The 19,111-nt window shown below is 39.4% G+C and overlaps 1 protein-coding gene across 2 annotated transcripts in view; it reads left to right on the top strand.

Annotated features, from left to right (window-relative positions):
* LOC115786361 (transmembrane protein 132C) overlaps positions 1-19,111 on the top strand; it is a 166,002-nt gene that overhangs the window by 28,497 nt on the left and 118,394 nt on the right. Inside the window, exons 1-2 of one of the 2 annotated variants that reach the window (XM_030738485.1) lie at positions 13,164-13,254; positions 13,747-13,887. In XM_030738485.1, coding sequence (XP_030594345.1) covers positions 13,823-13,887 — 65 coding nt within the window. In that variant the 5' untranslated portion in view covers positions 13,164-13,254; positions 13,747-13,822. Of the gene's footprint in view, positions 1-13,163; positions 13,255-13,746; positions 13,888-19,111 lie in introns of those variants that run through there. The other variant, XM_030738486.1, reaches the window with a different exon arrangement.

Raw genomic sequence — 19,111 nt, 5'->3', positions numbered from 1 at the left:
CTAAGATTTGTGGGGCCGAGAACAAGAATTTCAGTTTTATCTGAATTTAGAAGCAGGAAATTAGAGGTCATCCAGGCCTTAATGTCTTTAAGACATTCCTGCAGTTTAATTAATTGATGTGTGTCATCTGGCTTCATTGATAGGTAAAGCTGAGTATCATCTGCATAACAATGAAAATTGATGCAGTGCTTTCTAATAATACTGCCTAAGGGAAGCATGTATAATGTAAATAAAATTGGTCCTAGCACAGAACCCTGTGGAACTCCATAATTAACCTTAGTGTGTGAAGAAGACTCCCCATTTACATGAACAAATTGGAGTCTATGAGATAAATATGATTCAAACCACTGCAGTGCAGTACCTTTAATACCTATAGCAAGCTCTAATCTCTGTAATAAAATGTTACGGTCAACAGTATCAAAAGCTGCACTGAGGTCCAACAGGACAAGAACAGAGATGAGTCCACTGTCAGAGGCTCTAAGAAGATCATTTGTAACCTTCACTAATGCTGTTTCTGTACTGTGATGAATTCTGAAACCTGACTGAAACTCTTCAAATAAACCGTTCCTCTGCAGATGATCAGTTAGCTGTTTTACAACTACTCTTTCAAGAATCTTTGAGAGAAAAGGAAGGTTGGAGATTGGCCTATAATTAGCTAAGACAGCTGGGTCAAGTGATGGCTTTTTAAGCAGAGGTTTAATTACAGCCACCTTGAAGGTCTGTGGTACATAGCCAACTAATAAAGACTGATTGATCATTTTTAAGATTGAAGCATCAATAATTGGAAAGACTTCTTTGAACAGTCTAGTAGGAATGGGATCTAACAAACATGTTGCTGGTTTGGAGGAAGTAACTATTGAAGTTAACTCTGAAAGATCAACTGGAGCAAAAGAGTCTAAACAAATACCAGCAGTGCTGAAAGCAGCCGAACGTGAAGAATAATCTTTGAGATGGTTATGAATAATTTTTTCTCGAATGTCTAAAATTTTATTTCTAAAGAAATCCATGAAGTCACTACTAGTTAACGTGAAAGGAATACTCCGCTTATGGCCAAACATCTCCACTCTGGTCTCCTCTGTCTGAAGGACATCGTTCCAGAAGTCCTGTGAAGCTAAGCTGTGTTGCTACGCACTTTTTTAGACAGAAGCTGCTTTCTCCTGGAAACCCTTCTAAACAAGTCATACTTGTTCAGTCTTTTTTCTAATTGGACTGTCCTGAACTTTAACATTTAACATGCTACCTGCAGAATCTGAGACGTTTTTTCAGTTTTTTGCACAGTCTGACATTGGGATGAATTTGCTGGAATGTCCACTAATAGAAGGACTACTATCTGTCCAGAATGTTTTCCATTTGTGAACAACCAATGAGGGACTTCAAATTGTTTATAATTTTTTATAAACCTTCGCAGATTGATGGGCAGCAACAGCTGCCTTTCTAGGAACACTGCTTGACATTGTGTTAACGCACACCTGAGACCAGCAAACAACCAAAGTGTTTGCTTTTATAAAGGTGGTCACACTTACTGATGATCACTTAATCACGTGCATTTGATCATCACCTGGCTTCTACTTACCCTCTTAATTCATATGGAAGCAATAAGAGTGTATTTGGATTTTCACACATGACTTCTGCATTTTAACTTAATTTTTGTGTGTAATATGTCATATTTTGCAATTCATCTTAGGTTGTATTTACCTAATTTTAAGACCTGGTAAGGACCAGATTATCTTTATGATGTCCTGAAATGTAAAATCTTACAATTTAAAATTGTAAGAGGGTGTACTTTTTTTTTCTTTTTTAACATAGCTGTACACCTCCCTATTTACTATCACTTCCAGGTTTTTGGAGGTTTGCTTTCCAACCAGAGTCAACAGAGACAGTGTTCATTGTGTACAGTGTGTGTGTCTAAAAGTGTCCTGACAGCTCACAGATCAGCTGAGACCAATATCCACTTCACCTGTTTATGTCGAGCTGTGTGTGAATGAGTGGGTGTGTGAGCGATCTGCCTGACAGCGTTCTCTTCCTTGGACAACAAACTGTTATGACATGTAGCATTGTTTCATTCACTCCCAGAAACACACTTCAGACTCCAGCTGCCCTCTTATCATTGAGTCTTTTCTCCCAGCTCTGTTTGTTGATCTAACCTGTTGTTTGCTGCTTTTTTTTGCTTTGTTTTGTTTTCCCTGCCAGATTATACCTTTGTTACCACTGGTGTAGCCCATTGATACTTGGGATTGTCTTTCTTGGTTGAGAAAATGCACATGTTTGTGTGCACGTAAATATGCCTTTGCATAATGTTGTGTAATACTCGCATTATTTTAAGACTGCATGTTCAGTCAGAGTAGATGGAGCAGTGTCTGTGAGTTTGGTGCAGTTTATTGTCAATGGGCAGCTTTACCAATAAGATTTTACACACACACACACACACACACACACACACACACACACACACACACACACACACACACACACACACACACACACACACACACACACACACACACACACACACACACACACACACACCTATAGTGATTAAATTCTCGTTGCCAGCCTCTCTCTTAGAAAGGATGAAGCTTGGACTCTTGAATGTTTATATCTTTATTCCTCTGTTGAATAAGCATTTCTCTCATACATTGTCTCACTGGCTGTTTGTGACTAATGTTCTTCTAACTGCAAAGTGGCTGTTCTTTGGTGATTTATTGACAGGTCCCCTTTGCAATGGAAAAAAGACCATTTTACTGAACATTGTGTATTTAGTATTACACACTGATTATAGCAGAAGAATATAGTTAGAGTTTTGCATCTAGGCTTGCAGCTCATGGCTCCCTGCAAATACTGCTTCATACAAAAGTTGGAGACTGATGAGTAAATAATAATGCCTTAGTCTTATATAGCGCTTTTCAAGATACCCAAAGACACTTTACAATTTCAAGCACCATTCATTCACACCTCAATCATACTTGGTGGTGGCAAGCTACTAATGTAGCCACAGCTGCCCTGGGGCAGTCTGATGGAAGCGTGGCTGCCAATTCGCACCTATGGCCCCTCCAACCACCACCAAACACATTCACACTTAGGCAATGTGGGTTAAGTGTCTTGCCCAGGGACACAATGACGGTATGCGCTCAGACAGGGACTCTAGCCAGCGACCCTCCGATTGTGAGGCGAGCACCTACCCACCGCGCCACTGCCACCCGTAAATATCCCTCCATAACCTACAGATGGATGCTGAGGTGGTGGAGAGGTTGAAACAGCAGCCAGCTTCTAGAGCAGCACATCTCTACCATCCTTGTAGCCAAGTTTTTTAGCCATTACTCAACAAGAAAGGAAAACTAGCAAACCATATTAATTATGGAACAATATCCCTTCCTTCTGATCAGATTTGAGCTACTGCTCAAAGTCCTTTTTTAGCATTCCAGTCTCTGCCTGCTAAAGTGATCTGTGGTTGAGTAGCTGGTAGCTACTCTGCTAATCTGGGACAGCAGCCCAGAGGACTATCTTGAACCTACTACAGCAGCCAGCTACCCACCACTATTGTCTGTGCCTTTGTTTACAGAAAAATATGTCGTTCTAATCCCATGTGTGGTGGGAAGTCGAGTGGGCGGTTTGATTCCATGTGTGAGGGTTTTTATTTGAAAGGAATCCAGTATCCAAACATCAAGCTCTGCAGATTACATTATCGATGTCCTGCACAAAAATGTGTACCAAGGAAGCAGTTGTTAAAGTCCCACGCATTGCTGCATTTATACTGAACTGCTGCTGCACTTGGCTTCATCCACCAAGAAAACACTGTAATAATAAAGAAAGGGTCACTAAGAAATTGGTGTTTGTTTAGAGTTACAATCAGTGCTCTGTGTCTTAAGTTAATCAGTTAGAAATATAATCTTTACAATTACACTCTGTTCACAAGGGCTGATTTATAGCATTCAATATACTTGGCATTTTTTCTGTTTAAGCTTCATTTGAAATCTCTGTTTCTTTGCAGGATGGTTGTAGGATGGATGTAGAAGTGGTTTCTATATCTGCATAGCTAGGGGTGCCGAATCTTGTACTGAGCACAGGTGTTAAAAACATCACCAGGGACTGGATGATTAATTCAGTTCAGTTTCATTTATATAGCACCAAAGCACAACGACAGCTGCCTCAAGGTAAAGACCTTACAGTATTACAGGGAAAACTGCAACAACCAGACAACCACCTATAAGCAAGCAGCTGGTGAATGTGGGGAGGAAAAACTCCCTTTTAACAGGAAGAAACCTCCAGGCTCAGAGAGGGGCAGCCATCTGCTGTGACCAGCTGGGGGTGAGGGGAGAGAGACAGGACAAAAGACTCACTGTGGAAGAGAGCCATATAATTAAGGAATGTATAAGAAAACCAATAACCATGTGTATGTGTTTTCCCACACATAAGCTGGTATTTATAAAGGAAGGATGTGCTCATATTAATATGTACAGTTTACCATTTCTATCTACAGTCGTGCATGTGGGAACGCTTATTTATTTATTTACTATTTCTGCAAGGGTCCTTTGCACTGAACCTAGATTTGATAGTAAGTCCAGTGTCCCTTCTCTGCACATGTCCAAACCATCTCTAAACTGCTCAACCTCAGGGGTCCCTCTGATATACTCATTGCTAATCTTCTCCATCACTCCCAGTGGAAAATCTGCTGCTATCCTACAAATCACCTCAACACCAATAAAATAAACATCTTCTTGAGTGTACATTATGCTCTATGTACATTATTCAAAGTTGGGTGCCTTTGCTGTATTATAGTTAGGTCCAAAATATATTAGATGAACTATTTTTGGAGCTTTGCTTCTGTACACAACAGTGTATTTTAAATCAAATAGTCAATGTTGGATTGAAGTGTACTTTTAAATTTACAGGAGATGTGAGGCCTCTATTGGCCTCTATGGTGCCCATCAAATGTGAAGCATATGAACATTATGATTGTGCTACAGTAAGTCTGTGGTTAAGCTTTGTGATGGATAAGCAGCAATAACTTCGTGTTTAGACAGAGCAAATATTAAATTAATAAAAATGGTAATATGAGGTCAGTAGCAGTAAAAGGGATGAAAACCAAAACAACAAAAAGACGACAAAGGCGGGGACGCCACAAGAGAGAACGAGTAAAAGGCGAGGCGCCATGAAACAGACGTTCCACCAGAAAGACACATTTGACCTGTGACCAACATTACAGGGCTCGCTTACATCAGGCTTTGAATTTCTTAACATGTATTCAGCTTTAACATCCAAACTTACAGCTCTCCATCTGTCTCGCTGTGTCTTAAAAAAATTACCCCATCTGTTTATTCTAAAGTCTAAAACTCTTGAACACCAATCTGTCCATCACTCTAACTTTAAAAACATTCAAGTTTTTAAGCACCTAAAGTGTTCAAAACGGAGGCGCACACATTGACTTTAATATTTTAAAAGTATTCTAAAAAAAAGTTGGAAAATGTGGCGATAATTGTCCATTTAACAGTGATCTCATGTGCTGAGAATTATGTGTGATACATCAGTTTGTACCTGGTTAAAAGCTTGTAACTTGTGCCCAAAAATATATATAAAAAAAAAAAAAAATATTCCCTCAGGACTCCAGTTTGTTGACAGCTTGTCTTGTTTCTTTTCTCTTTTTTTTTTTTTTTTTAATAACCCTGCTTCATTTTAGTGTTAGGATCACAACAACAGATTGTTTTCCTTCTGCCTCTCAACAAGGAGGAAAAAGCAGCAAACAAGATTTTAATGATTTGACAGTTGACTCATTTAAATGCCACTCATGTCCAATGAAAGTAGTCTTTACAGGAAGTGTTGAGGAGTGTGCAGGTGGTGGGTTGAATTTTGTTGAACATCTGTCTCCTCCTGAGTTACCACTGGCACCATTATTTCTTTAAATTGTCGTTGAATGCATTATTTCACGCTGTAGGCGATCTTGGCAAAGTTTTTGTGTAATGAATAATATTTTCCATGAGAAATCAGATTTGGGATTGCCACCTCTGGATAAGCACAGGTTTTAGATTTTAACAGTTGTTCAAACATATTCAAATAATATAAATATGCTGCTGCTGAAACCACTGTTTGCTTTGACTTCCACCCAAACAGAAATTATTGAAAAAGGTTTGCTCTGTAATCGCTCACCAGAATGTACAAGACGCAAAATATGTTGTATTGCGTTGCTTTACTTGCACAAAATAAATGTTGGATATACTGCTTCAGTTTAGATACAGGATGAGGGCATTAAAATGTGCTTTTATAGTGCTTCTCGCAGCATCTTTCTAATGTGTTTTTCTGCTGTTCCAACAGCTTCAGACACAACACACAATATTTGCTTTTAGTTGAGTCTCTTGGTCACATCTGCTGCTGAACATGCAGCAAGTTTTTTTTTTCTTTTTTTTGACACATAGCATATGCTTTTGTTCTAAGAAGAATGCCTTTTGGGTTCACATTTACATTTTAGGCATTTAACTGACACTTTCATCTGGCAACTATAGAATAAGCATAATTTGCTTACAAGAAGTACTGAGTGTTAAGCTCAAAGATGTACATCACTGTAAAAGTATTCATTTCAATTTTATTTATATAGCGCCGAATCACAACAACAGTGGCTTTAAGGCGGTTTGTATTGTACGATACGGTGCAAAAATATGAAGCTCCATTCAGATGTTCTTAACTTTCCACAGCATTTTCAACCACATCTGAAGGATGCTCCACTAGACTGAGATCTGGTGACTGTGGAGGCCGTTCGATTACAGCATGTTTTACAATATTCTATTGTTCAATTTTGGTGAGTTTGTGTGAAATGGAGCCTCAGTTTCCTGTTCTCAGCTGACAGGAGGGGCCCCCATTGTTGTCTTCTGTTACTGTAGCCCATCTATACTTGATGTGTTGTCTGGTGATGTCTGCATACCGTGTTTGTAACGAGTGGTTGATTGAGTTACTGTTGCCTTCCTATCAGCTCAATGTAGTCTGTCCATTCTCCTTTGACCTCTGACATCAATAAGGCATTTTCACCCAGAAAACTGCTGCTCACGGGATATCTTCTCTTTTTCTGACCATTCTTTGCAAACACTAGAGACAGTTGTGGGAAAATCCTAGAAGGTCAGCAGTTTCTGAAACACTCAGACCAACAACGATGCTACTTTCACTCATCTGTCTTTCTGATGCTCAGTATGAATTCAGCAGGCTGTCCTGACCATGTCTACATGCCTAAATGCTTTGAATTGCTGACCCGTGATTGGCCGATTAGATATTTGTAGGTATTTGCATATTGAGCAGTTGAACAGGTGTACCTTATAAAGTGGCTGCTGAATGCATGTAGAATGACTTTCCTGGACTGTACAGTAGTTGGTGCTACGTCCTCAGATTGTATTTTCTTTGTCTGTTTCCTGATGCACATAGTTTATTTTGCTTTTCTCCATTTCAGCAATTTTGTTAAGTTTCAAATAAATCCTTCACATTTCATTTTTGTGCCTGAACACTTTTTACTCTGCATCAGGCCCACATTTTTTACAGTACTCTTTCCAAAGTCAGTAAGATTTTGATTCAGACTCACCTGTTCCTTTTGCACAGGTGAGTCTGCACTATGAAAAATGGTTTAACTGTTTTAAGACCTGCATTAAGAGTGGTGAGAATAACTTTTCTGTTGTGAGAATTGTGGCAGATCGATCGAGAAAAACTGTAATTGATAAGCATGAACAATATCACGGCACCCTGTCATAAGAAAGGCCAGAATTTCAAGCATCAGCAGACCTTCAGGGACCTGCGCAGACTTTTGGTCAACTTGGAGAGTTTAAAGAGCGGCTCTTTGCATCCAGGAGCAGCGGGTCTGTGAAGGCAGGGTTTGCAGTGTGAAGGGAGATCAAAGCTCAGAACATCATCTTCACAGACGTTTTGAGCCATATGTCTTCCTTTAGTCCACCACCTCTCTACTAAAGCAGCATCTTCACACAAGAATGTGACAGTAACATGAGCCGAGTGCGGTTCTAGCCCTCAAGCCAGCCTGCACAAATATAGATCACCTGATGTAGAGTCCAGCCTCACACATAAAGCAGATACCCCACTCTGCTGTGGGTATCTTCAACTGAAAAGTGACCAATGACGTGGAAACTGAACCTGTACATTTGTCTGCACTGGAATCTTAGAAAGCTAAGGTTACAGCATCCTGAAAATGGTTTACAGGATGAATTTACTTAATGGGAGAGTGTGTTTGACCATGATCAATGTTATACCAAGTCTTTCACTATCTCTGAATGCTTTAGACCTTGGTAAACAAAAAAAAACAAAAGAAAAAAAAAAGAAATTTTATGGATAGCAGTATATTTCCCAGGTATGATGAGAAATTCATCTTGGGCTTTTTAGTCTTCATCAGTCTTTTAAAGTTTTTTTTTTTTGTGCGTGTGTGTGTGTGTGTGTGTGTGTGTGTGTGTGTTCAACTCAGAAACTATTACTATCTACAGATTTAGATACGAGCCAGTTTTCATCTGTAGTCCCCGGGCAGGTACACACCATAGTGATCAACTTCATACAACAACTCACTACCTGGAACATCTTTCTGTACTATGTAGTCTTACATTATCGGCCATCAAAGTTTAAAGTGCATAAAGTCTATTTAATTAAGTTTATTTTGTAGATGCTATATTTTCACTTTTTGCCAGCATAAGTGTGACTTTAATGAACTTGGAAATATTGCTTCTAATCTGGTGCAAAATCAATGATGAACAACTGGTTAAAAAACAAAAGCAAATAAAAAAAAAACAGCAGATGAGCAAACAAAGCTCGAGGGCTTAAAAGCTACGTTTCTGTCCTAAAACATTTACCAACTTGATGCTTGTTGGCACAACATGTCCAAATCACTCTTAATCCTCGGTAGACTTACTGAGCCCTTTGAGTAACATTCACACTGAAGAGATCTGCCTCTTTATAGTCTTAGCCTACAAGAGGAGGATCCCTACAGTCCATGCATTTACAGCGCAACAGGAATTTACACTGCTTACATTGTTTCTGGGACAAGCAGTTCATGTATGGTACATTTAATGAAGCTAGCTAACTGACTCATTTTTAGCCATTGCTTGTAACTTCTGACTGAGAAAAGCAGCTCATTGTCAGGGAAATAGACCAGAAGCAAGACAAAAGGAAGAGGAGGCATGGCAGGAAGATGTGGCAAAAAGGTCACGCCAAAAGCAAAGCCCAGGTTGGGACCTGAAGTATTAAAAAGAAAAAAGACCAAAAATAAAGCAGGAAAGCTTTGGTGAACCAGCTGATTGACCTGGATGAATTGTGAACCAGTGGCATACGGTGTTATTAGTCTGCTTTCTGAACACGACCTGCTGACCTTTCAGGACCTCAGGACCTGTAATTCTGAAATCTCGTGTCAACACAGTAATGTTTACAAAATGAAGTGTGGATCAAAGAGTTGGACTCCTGAAAAGTGTGTACCTGCATCTGAGGTCTTGAGTGTGGTGTGAATTGGTAGTAGGTGTCTCGACTGGTTGGTGTTTCTCTCCCTCTCTGTCTTCCTCCCCGTGTTCCCCATCCTCGCAGCCCTCTTGTTGCCTCCGTCTCACACTCTTCTGTCTCGGCTTCTTTTCTTCTCTCTTTCTCTCCCTCTCTCTTCATCTCTTCTGAGCGCAAATATGTCCTTCTATCATCTGATGCTACACGTGACTCGTGACACTGTGTGTGTGCTGATTGTGTTGCTGTGGATAAAGGAGGTGTGGATGTCACTGGCAATCACCGAGGAGGCAAATACAACCTTAAAGCCCCGTTTCCTGACGAAGGCTGCAGCATCACAATGAACAGAGGAAGTTTTTCTTTTTTTAAAAAATCTGACAGTCTGAAAATGGAACTAGTGTTAGAGAATCAAATTAGGTGTAAAGGGAATTAATTGGATTTAAGTGATTCTCTTGTTTAACAGAGCAAATAGCTATCTTGTTCCTGCACCTATTGTTTGGTTTCCTGGGTCAGCATTTCTTTGAGGAGAGCAAGTTTAGTGCTACAGTATTTCTGGGTGAGAAGGTAAAGGTTATTTTTTTATGGTGAAATAAACAGTATGTGTAGGTTAAGCATGCATATGGTTATGATTAAAATTTAAGTTTAAAAAAAACTAAACAAAAAAAACAGTGAAGTGTGTTTGACTTGATGCTATTAGACAATTTCCACAAACTAGATTTTCTTTCATATTCAAATAGCCTCTTTCTATAATCAAGCAAAGATGGACCAAAGCCTGAATGTCCCCAATATCTCATGGAGAAAGCAGTCTGCACAAGTAAAGTAAGGAGTACACCAATGAAGAGGAGACATAATCACACTGACAGAAACACATTTTTTCTTTTTAAAAATTACATTTGTGAATTAAAGAAGCATACGGAGGAATTTATTCATAGTGTAGGTTTCTGGCACGAGGCCCCACTGCCTTTTCTCTCCACTTACTTTTTATTTCTCCACTTGGAAAACTAATGTTGAGGTGCCTATATACAAGGACCTGATCCAGAAAAAACGGAGAGAAAATCAATTGCAACGCTCTGTGTAATTCTCCATGAGCTACCTGTGACCAATGGGAGCAGACTCTAATTCTTAATAAGTAAAGTCCTGTTTTTTTTTACAGTTAAAAAGTAAGGTGACAACTGATACCTGTTAATAAGTTGTTGGGGGTTGTTATTTTTTTAACACAGATCAGTAATCCAGGTTCATGACAAAGCAGCATCATTAACACAAAAAATATATATATATAATGTTGATTCATAAATGAGGTGAATTAGGCAAAGTAAAAGAGAGAGAAAGTGACAATGGGGTGAAGTTTTGCTTGTCTTCATGCATTACACTAAAAAAGCAGACAGTCAGAGGAACACAGAGACTTGTCAGGCTTGGCTGCTGTACACGGATCTGGCAGAAGCAGCTTAGGGACGCAGCCTTGTCCATTATCCTGCTCGCTGACGGATATGGACACAGGCACATATTTACCGAAGACCCGACAGATGCAGGACGTGGTGTCATTCTGTCTCCTTACATACATAACCGTTTCTCAGTCTGTTCATAATTTCCTCTCCAGGAAAGCAAAATTATACATTTGCATGTAATTTCAAGGGTAAACTGACAATACATAGTTCTGTAATTGCAATACACTAAAGGAAGATATGGAGGCAGTATTGCCTCCATTGTCTGACTATAACAATACCAACGACGAAGAACAAAACATGAACAACAGTGCTGGTGGAACAGAGAGGAGGGTGGAGAAACAGTCAAATGTAATAAACTTATCCCGGTACAAAAACAATGTATTGTGCTGATATACATTAAAATGCTTCATAGAATTCTGTGACGTTCTTCACAGTGACGAACCCTTCTAACATTGTTAATTTATGACTTCTCACATCACCGCAAGAGGTCAGCGCACTCGTCAAGAAAATGGTACACGTCAGGTGCTTGATGAAATGAAGCAACAACACAAAGACACGAGTGTCATAAAATGAATACACCACAGTGTTATTATGGTATTCACTCCGATCTGCACTCGAAACCAAGATAATTTAAACACTCGACACTTGAGTAGAGAATGGCCATTTTTCTTCCTCTTGACATAATTGTTACAGTGTTTGGTTGTTTATGTGTTTAAATTGAGTGAACTGTAAGATTTTGCATGGTTTTACAGTGTGGAGACGCGCATGATTTTGTTGCCTTAGGAAGGTGTTTCATTTGATATTAAATCTGTTATGTTGCATTATGTTGAATTAGAGGAAGACTGAGATTTGTGCTCTTACATGTTAGTTTTATTTCACTGCATTATATCCAGTTTTACTTCAATATTTTACTATTTTGCTTTATTTTATTCCCAGAGTGCTGGAGAAATTTTATTCATATATTTATTTTTTCACCTAAATGTTTTATTTATGATTTGCAAACCCCCCCCCCCCCCCCCCAGTGAGTGTTCAGTCTGTCATTCATTCACCGTATATCCTGACGTTTTGCTTTACAGTGTTTTGTTGTCACAGCACATGCAGTAACTTTGTGTGTTGGTTGAAGATAGACAGCGAATGGGAGGCAGAGAGGAGTGGATGAAGAAGGGAGATGGAGGAGATGGAAGGAAAGATGGGAGACACAGAACCAGGATGATGCCAGAGTTTTTCTTCTCACATTCAGCTGTTGAATTATGAAATAGCTTCAGTAAACACATAAATAAATAGGCCCTGTATTTTATTTACATAGATAATGAACAAAGTACACTTCCTTAATTGCAAAATGCAACTTTTTCTCCTCCTTTCCTTGAAATTTTTTTCATTTCCTGATTGCGGCTCATAAAATGATCAGGGAGTGTTTATACCTTTCAAATAAACCAAAAAAGTTCCTCAGAGTGAAAAAGTAGGTTTTTGGGTTGTTACAAGAGGTTCACAGTTTTGTGCCAAACACCAAAAAGCACCTTGATTAGATTGTTATTGTCATACACAGGTGCTTTTATACATACACACTCACAATGATATCATGTACAGAGAGCTTATCAAGGGAAAGTTATGGCATGTTTGCAGACAGTTTTGGCAAGACATAAAGCAAGACAAACAAAATAAGAAAGGAGAAAAGAGGATTTTTTTTCTCCTGCTTCTTTTACTCAGGGTGTGTATGTGTTGGTATTTGTTGTTTGCCAGAGATTTGTGTATATGTGTCAATAAGAAGAGGCATAAACAAGACCGTGTGCTTGTGTATGCATGCCTATAAAGTGTGCTAATAAACTGAGGGAGGGTCTCGTCAAGGTGATAAATAGAACAAAACACACCGGGACAGATTAGAGAGAGGGGAAAGAGCGAAAGGAAATAAAGAGATTAGCTATAGGATGCCTTGAGAATGAAGGATCGAGGAGTGGCAGAGGGAGGGTTGAAGCAAGGTATGCTGGGAAGGGAATGAAATCATTGAGGGATAGATGAAAGGCTGAAGAGAAGCCTTATAGAAGGCGGTGAAGAAAAAGAAACGAGACTGAGAAATGAAAGATGGGACTCGGTAGGAAAAATAAAGGTACAAGAGAATGACGGTAAAGAAGGATTGGCGATTAGGACATTTGGAAGGGAACAGTGGGGTTAGAGGAAGGAGATGGTGAGGTATGAGGAGGGAATTATTTAGATTAAAGAGAAAAATATGCCAGTGCTATAGTAAAAGAAGGGGAACATAATGAAGACAGGAAAGAAAATTCGATAAGGGAGAGGATGAGTGGAAAAAGGTGACAAAAGTTGAGTGACAGGAAGAGAAAGATGACGACATCGCAAAGTGGTGAGCATACTGACGAGAGGAAATGAAGCAAAATTATGTCCCTAAAACGTTACCAATTCATTGTACCCTTTCTCATAAGCAGAGTTGCATTCTCTGTATTAGGTATAATCTCCACCTCAGCGCACATCGGATTCATCCTGCTTGCAGCAATTATTCCAGTAAAACTCTTAACTTTCTTAAGAGCCTTTGCTGTCACTGCTTTGTCTTCTCCCACCAAAACATACCGTGGGAGTCGGCACCATGCTGCGTGAATCAATTTTAAAAGACATTTTATACAAAGAGAGTATGGCACGTATCAGAGATTAAAGAAAATCAGCGAGAAAATCGGAGCAGGGAAATTCCAAGCGATGCAGATTGAATTTTCAAGCAAATTGCACCTTAACTGTCACTGTAACAACTCCGCTTTCTTTCCTCTTCGGTTTATAATGTGCTTGCGTGAACTTTAGATTAACCTTGTTTCTCTTTTCTCTCTTTCTACATGCTTCTCTGCAGGGTGTGGTTCCAGTCAGGTATCAACTTCCTGGCTGTGAAACCCAGCAACCTTGTCGCGTGGGAGATCAAACAGGAAATGGCACCGGGAAGCAGTTCGTTGGCAGTGATGTGCCAGAGAAAGGCCTCCTCCACAGCAGAGAGGTAGGACTGAAGCTGTCATAGGTATTCATTTTCAGCTGATTCCTCTACCATCCAGCAGCTCTTATAACTTATCCTTTTTATAATGAAGAGTTGTGGGCGAGTAGCTGCTGGAGATGGTTTTTGATTTTTGTGCTTCAGGTGTATAAGAATGCTAGTGCCACAGATTTGTTAATGCAGTCCTAGTTGTCTTTACAGTGATAGTAAAAGTGTCAGTTAATTACAAAAAGAAGTGAAAACAGGATCATGTTTGACAATAGCAAAAATCATTAGTTGTGTTTTGTATACTTTAGATTTGAGTTTACAGGGTGTAGGCTTCAGAAATTATTGACCTCTCAGTGTAACTGCATTGTCAATGTGAAGGAACAGTTTGTCTTATTGTATACTGACTTATTGGAGATGTGTGTTGAATAGATGGGATGAAGGCTTATCATTTCAGGGTTGTCATTTTATCTTCTGTGCACATGTGCATGTAGTACACAAATGGACACAAGGGCTGACACGTGTGGAAATCAGTGACGCACGACTCATGCTAAATCTGCCATGCATGTGTGAGTGTTTGGTTGGTGTCATCGGGATAAAACCAGCAACAGCGCAGTAATCACACTCTGGTTTTGTTTGGTTTGTTGCTGCTAATGTAGAAGTCGATTAGCACTCACTACTTACAGTGGTTTTGTTGCTGTATGGTGTTGATGGAGAAAGCAAATATGACCACTGTGGGTGAGAACTAAATCCCCAATCTCCCAAAAATGTCTCACTTAAAAAGATCGCAGGAGTTAACGAGGTGGGATAGAAAACATATTTCGCATATTGTTACAGCTCAAAGCAAGCTCCATGAATCAGTAATATAATTTCATTCCAACTCAAGAAATCCTCAGTTTAAACAAAATGGAAATACAGTACTAAGAGCAGCGGCTTTGCAGAGAGGAATGGCAGGGCTTCCTGCACAGTCACTGTCACACCATTAAGGCAGAAACAAGTTGCGCAGTGTGTTTTTGAAAATCGAGTGATGTATTCTAATACATATTTTCAAAAGGATTGATCACACTTTGGAAACACTGTAGTTATGAGTGTGAACTATAAAATACACTGCACTAAAGAGCCTTTGTATAATTGTAAACTAAATTGAAAATTTAATTTGATCAATCAACTTTCTGTAGCCTGCCACCATGCATTTGTGTAATGTGTTTAAGTACCAGTGTTCTACAGTGACTCAGATGCCATTTTTAAATACGTCTTTCATCCTATTCTCTTAAAGCAGTAGTGATGAATGACTTTCCGTCTTGACACTATTATTGCATGGCCCCAGCTCAATTAGCACCACTTAGCTAGCTGTTAGCCATGCCTTAACTCAACTGATGGACAGCTTCAGCACCAAAGAATGATCCAAATGTAACATTAAAAGAAGTATAAGTGATGACACATCAGCTTTGAGCTTTCAAATTAAGAGCATGAGAGTTAAAAGTTTTTATTAGATATTTATCTTGGCTATAGTATAGGAGGGATCTGCCACAGACAAGCATACCTATAGCTGACAGTTTTTTGAGGTCTACTTCACTCGGTAACATAGTTAGCTCCTGTGAAGTTTGCCGTTTTCTAATGGCACATAGTGTAAATGGTTTACAGTGATAGTACAAAATATATGGTATTTTCCTCAAAAAATGGGTCGATAATTTTTCAATTTGATAATCTGCAACAGTTTTCTCAGCTGTTGCTGCTGAGACACTGCCTCTGACTAGCATTCCTCATGTCTTCAGTCCCATCCTAGTGTTACAGTTTTAAATATTGAGGTGGTCTTTTGCACTTTTGCGTGGGATCAAAGTGAGATGGCCTCCTAGCCCATCATACCTAGGGATAGAGGACTCCTAGGATTTACATGTAAAACAAGCAGGCACTTGTAAGTATATACTATACTGTATTGCCAAAAGTATTCGCTCGTCTGCCTTCACATGCACATGAACTTGAGTTATATCCCATTCTTAATCCATAGGGTTTAATGTGATGTCGCCCCACCCTTTGCAGCTATAACAGCTTCAACTCTTCTGGAAAGGCTTTCCACAAGGTTTAAGAGTGTGAAGCACATTTGTGAGGTCAGACACTGATGTTGGCTCACAGTCTCAGCTCTGATTCATCCCAAAGATGTTCTATGGATTGAGGGCATGACTCTGGTCCTTGCTTTGTGTACTGGTACGGAGTCATGCTGGAACAGGAAGGGGCCATCCCCAAACTGTTCCCACAAAGATGGGCACATGAAATCGTCAAAAATGTCTTGGTATGCTGAAGTATACTTGTCTGACTGGATTGTGCCAAGTGTAAAGTTTGGTGGAGGGGGGATTATGGTGTGGGGGTGTTTTTCAGGAGTTGGGCTCAGCCCCTTAGTTCCAGTCAAAGGAACTCTTAATTGTTCTCCTGGCAACCGGCAAAACCAGACTCACCGATCAGATTGCCAGACGAAGCAGAGTGATTCATCACTCCAGAGGACACATCTCCACTGCTATAGAGTGGCGGCGTGCTTGCACTGCATCCAGCAGATTGCATTGTGCTTGGTGATGTAAGGCTTGGATGCAGCTGCTCAGCCATGGAAACCCATTCTATGAAGCTCTCTACCAGGGTTATAATAGTTTTGGATTTTACATTATAGTTTAGTTTTAGTTAGTTTTTACTTTTTTTTCCTCTAATTCAGTTAGTTTAAATTAGTTTTCAGAGTGGTTTTGCTCGTTTTTATTAGTTTTTATTTTTGGTTTCATGCTTAGTTTTAGTTAGTTTCAGTTAGTTTCAGTATTAGTTTTAGTATTTTCATACCTGATCAGGTGCAAGATTCAAGGCGCAAAAGTGACTATTGTGTAATGAAAACTTGACAAAAGATACAGTTTAAAGAAATATAGTCAACAACCAACTGTTCACAAGACGTGCTAAATTTGTGTAATATTAAGGACACACATGAACATCAACAGGGAGAAACAAAGAAAAACATGAACTCCCAAACTCAATAAATTCTACAATAAACTCCACAATAAAGTTCAGCCTCAGTGCAGTAGATTAACAGCACCTACATGTGGTGTTTGACAAAAACAAACTCTTTGAAGGAGTCAAAGCTCAAATCCAGCTGCATCCTGATGTTCTCACCACCCGAAGCTGCTTCTGTTTTGGAGCTAGCTTGGTTAGATGCTCGCTAATTAAACCTGCAGGGTCTTTGTGGCCTCTGTACACAACCTACAGAAGTTGCCGACCTCATGTCCACATTTATGCTTGTGTAGCTGGATTGTGTGTGTTAATTACCTTGTGGTTGTGTGCAGGTGTTTGTACTCAAAGAACCTCCATACGGGACTCTGCCGCTTTCTCGGCAGACCGCAGCCATTACTTTGCGGACCAGCGCGGTGAGCGCACGCACATGCGCACTCACACAGTTGTCCTGTGGCGCTCCCAGCTTAAACTCGGAGAGCGGAAACAATGATTTCATATCAATCCACAAGGCTTAAAAAAAAACCCCAAAAAAACAAGTAAATGAAAGTCAGTTTATCGATAATTTCAGTTAGTTTTAGTTAGTTTTGTAAACTCACAATTCAGTTTTAATTAGTTATCGTTTTTTCCTTTTAATTATAGTTTTTATTTATTTCAGTTAACGACAATGTTTGTTCAATTTCAGTTTTCGTTATTTCGTTCGTTTTCGTTAACTATAATAACCCTGCTCTCTACACACTGTTCTTGAGCTAATCTGAAGGCCACATGAAGTTTGGAGGTCTGTAGTGACTGACTCTGCAGACAGTTGGCAACCTCTGTGATTTTACAGTTGCTGTCATTCCCAGTCTCTTGTACTTTGTTATAATGTCACTAACATCTGACTGTGGAATATTTAGTAGCGAGGACATTTCACGAATGGACTTGTTGAACAGGTGGCATCCTATCACGGTACCACGCTGGAATTCACTGAGCTCCTGAGAGCGACCCGTTCCTTTCTTTGTTTATAGAACAGTCTGCATGCCTAGGTGCTTAGTTTTATACACCTGTAGCCATGGAAGCGATAGGAACACCTGAATTCAATGATTTGGATGGGAGAGTGTATGATTTTCAATGTTCAGGGTCAGTGCTGTGAAGTCTTTTGCTTTACATAAGTAGTTTTTATGCTTAAGCCTAAGTAAACAGTGAGTAAAAATTAAACTAATCAACAAGCGAAAACAAAGCACAAGGTACAAAATGAACTTGTAAATTATGCCTCTGCAGCCCCTCTTGTATGTAATTTTTTTTGTTTACAGCAGGACTGTTACCGCTGTCTAACAGCTGAGCTCCCTGGAATGAGAATATTTTTTATTTCCTGCTTGGATTAAATTCTTCTGTAGTTTCAAACAGTTCTGTTTTAAAAATAGAGGAATTTACGATGGTGGCAAATTTAGACTCATTTCGACTGCTGGGAAGAGTTGGATTGAGTTCCAGCGAGTATTCAAGAAATCTAATAAAACGCAAGATGAAGCTGCTTATTGTGAACAATAAAATCATCACTGACTGGTTTCCAAACTAGTTCTTAGCTGTTCGCTCATTCTGATGTTATATGTGAGTTCTTTTAAATTTCACCTTCTAGCTGTGTTTACATTAATGGTCCTTGGATTTGGAATTACAGAGTTATTTAGTCATAAACTAGTTTGCTGCTATTGGTTTTGACTGGGCAGTTACTATTTGTGTGTGAGAGGGGAACTGAATAAAAGCGCAAACAATGTTTTGATCCTGTAGTCAAATTCAAGTTAAATGGGTTGGACATAGATTCATATTCCTGTCGTGCACTTGGTGAAATTGCTGGTGTAATACTAAAGGTGTTTTTGGGGATGTGTCAGCCACTGTAGCCTCAAGGCAAAGAAGTTATTTTCCAGGCCCATTGTCATCTATCAGGAAGGGGTTGTTTGAGGTGTTGATGGGGGTGATTTTAAATGACTGCTAATTTCATCGAGCTTTGGGACATATCCATGTGTGGTAGAGGCAGCTTTTCTAATAATTATTTTATTTTATTTTATTTTGCCCTGAAGGGAAAAAACTCACCAAATTAATGTGAAAAAGTGGTGCTTTAGAAACTAAATTATAATATGACTTTCAGAAACATGCAAAAAAAAAAAAAAAAAAATAATCACAGATGCAAGCACACGCAGTCATTCATATTCTCGCGCACACATTTTCAAAGTGATACCATAAACACAGCTATGCCTCGAAGCACAGATTATGACTCAGCAAACACAAATAC

Source organism: Archocentrus centrarchus, chromosome 9 (genome assembly GCF_007364275.1).
Source record: "Archocentrus centrarchus isolate MPI-CPG fArcCen1 chromosome 9, fArcCen1, whole genome shotgun sequence".
Taxonomy (NCBI): Eukaryota; Metazoa; Chordata; class Actinopteri; order Cichliformes; family Cichlidae; genus Archocentrus; species Archocentrus centrarchus.
The sequence above is the reverse complement of the archived record's forward strand: the minus strand, read 5'-3'. Positions and strand labels throughout refer to the sequence as shown.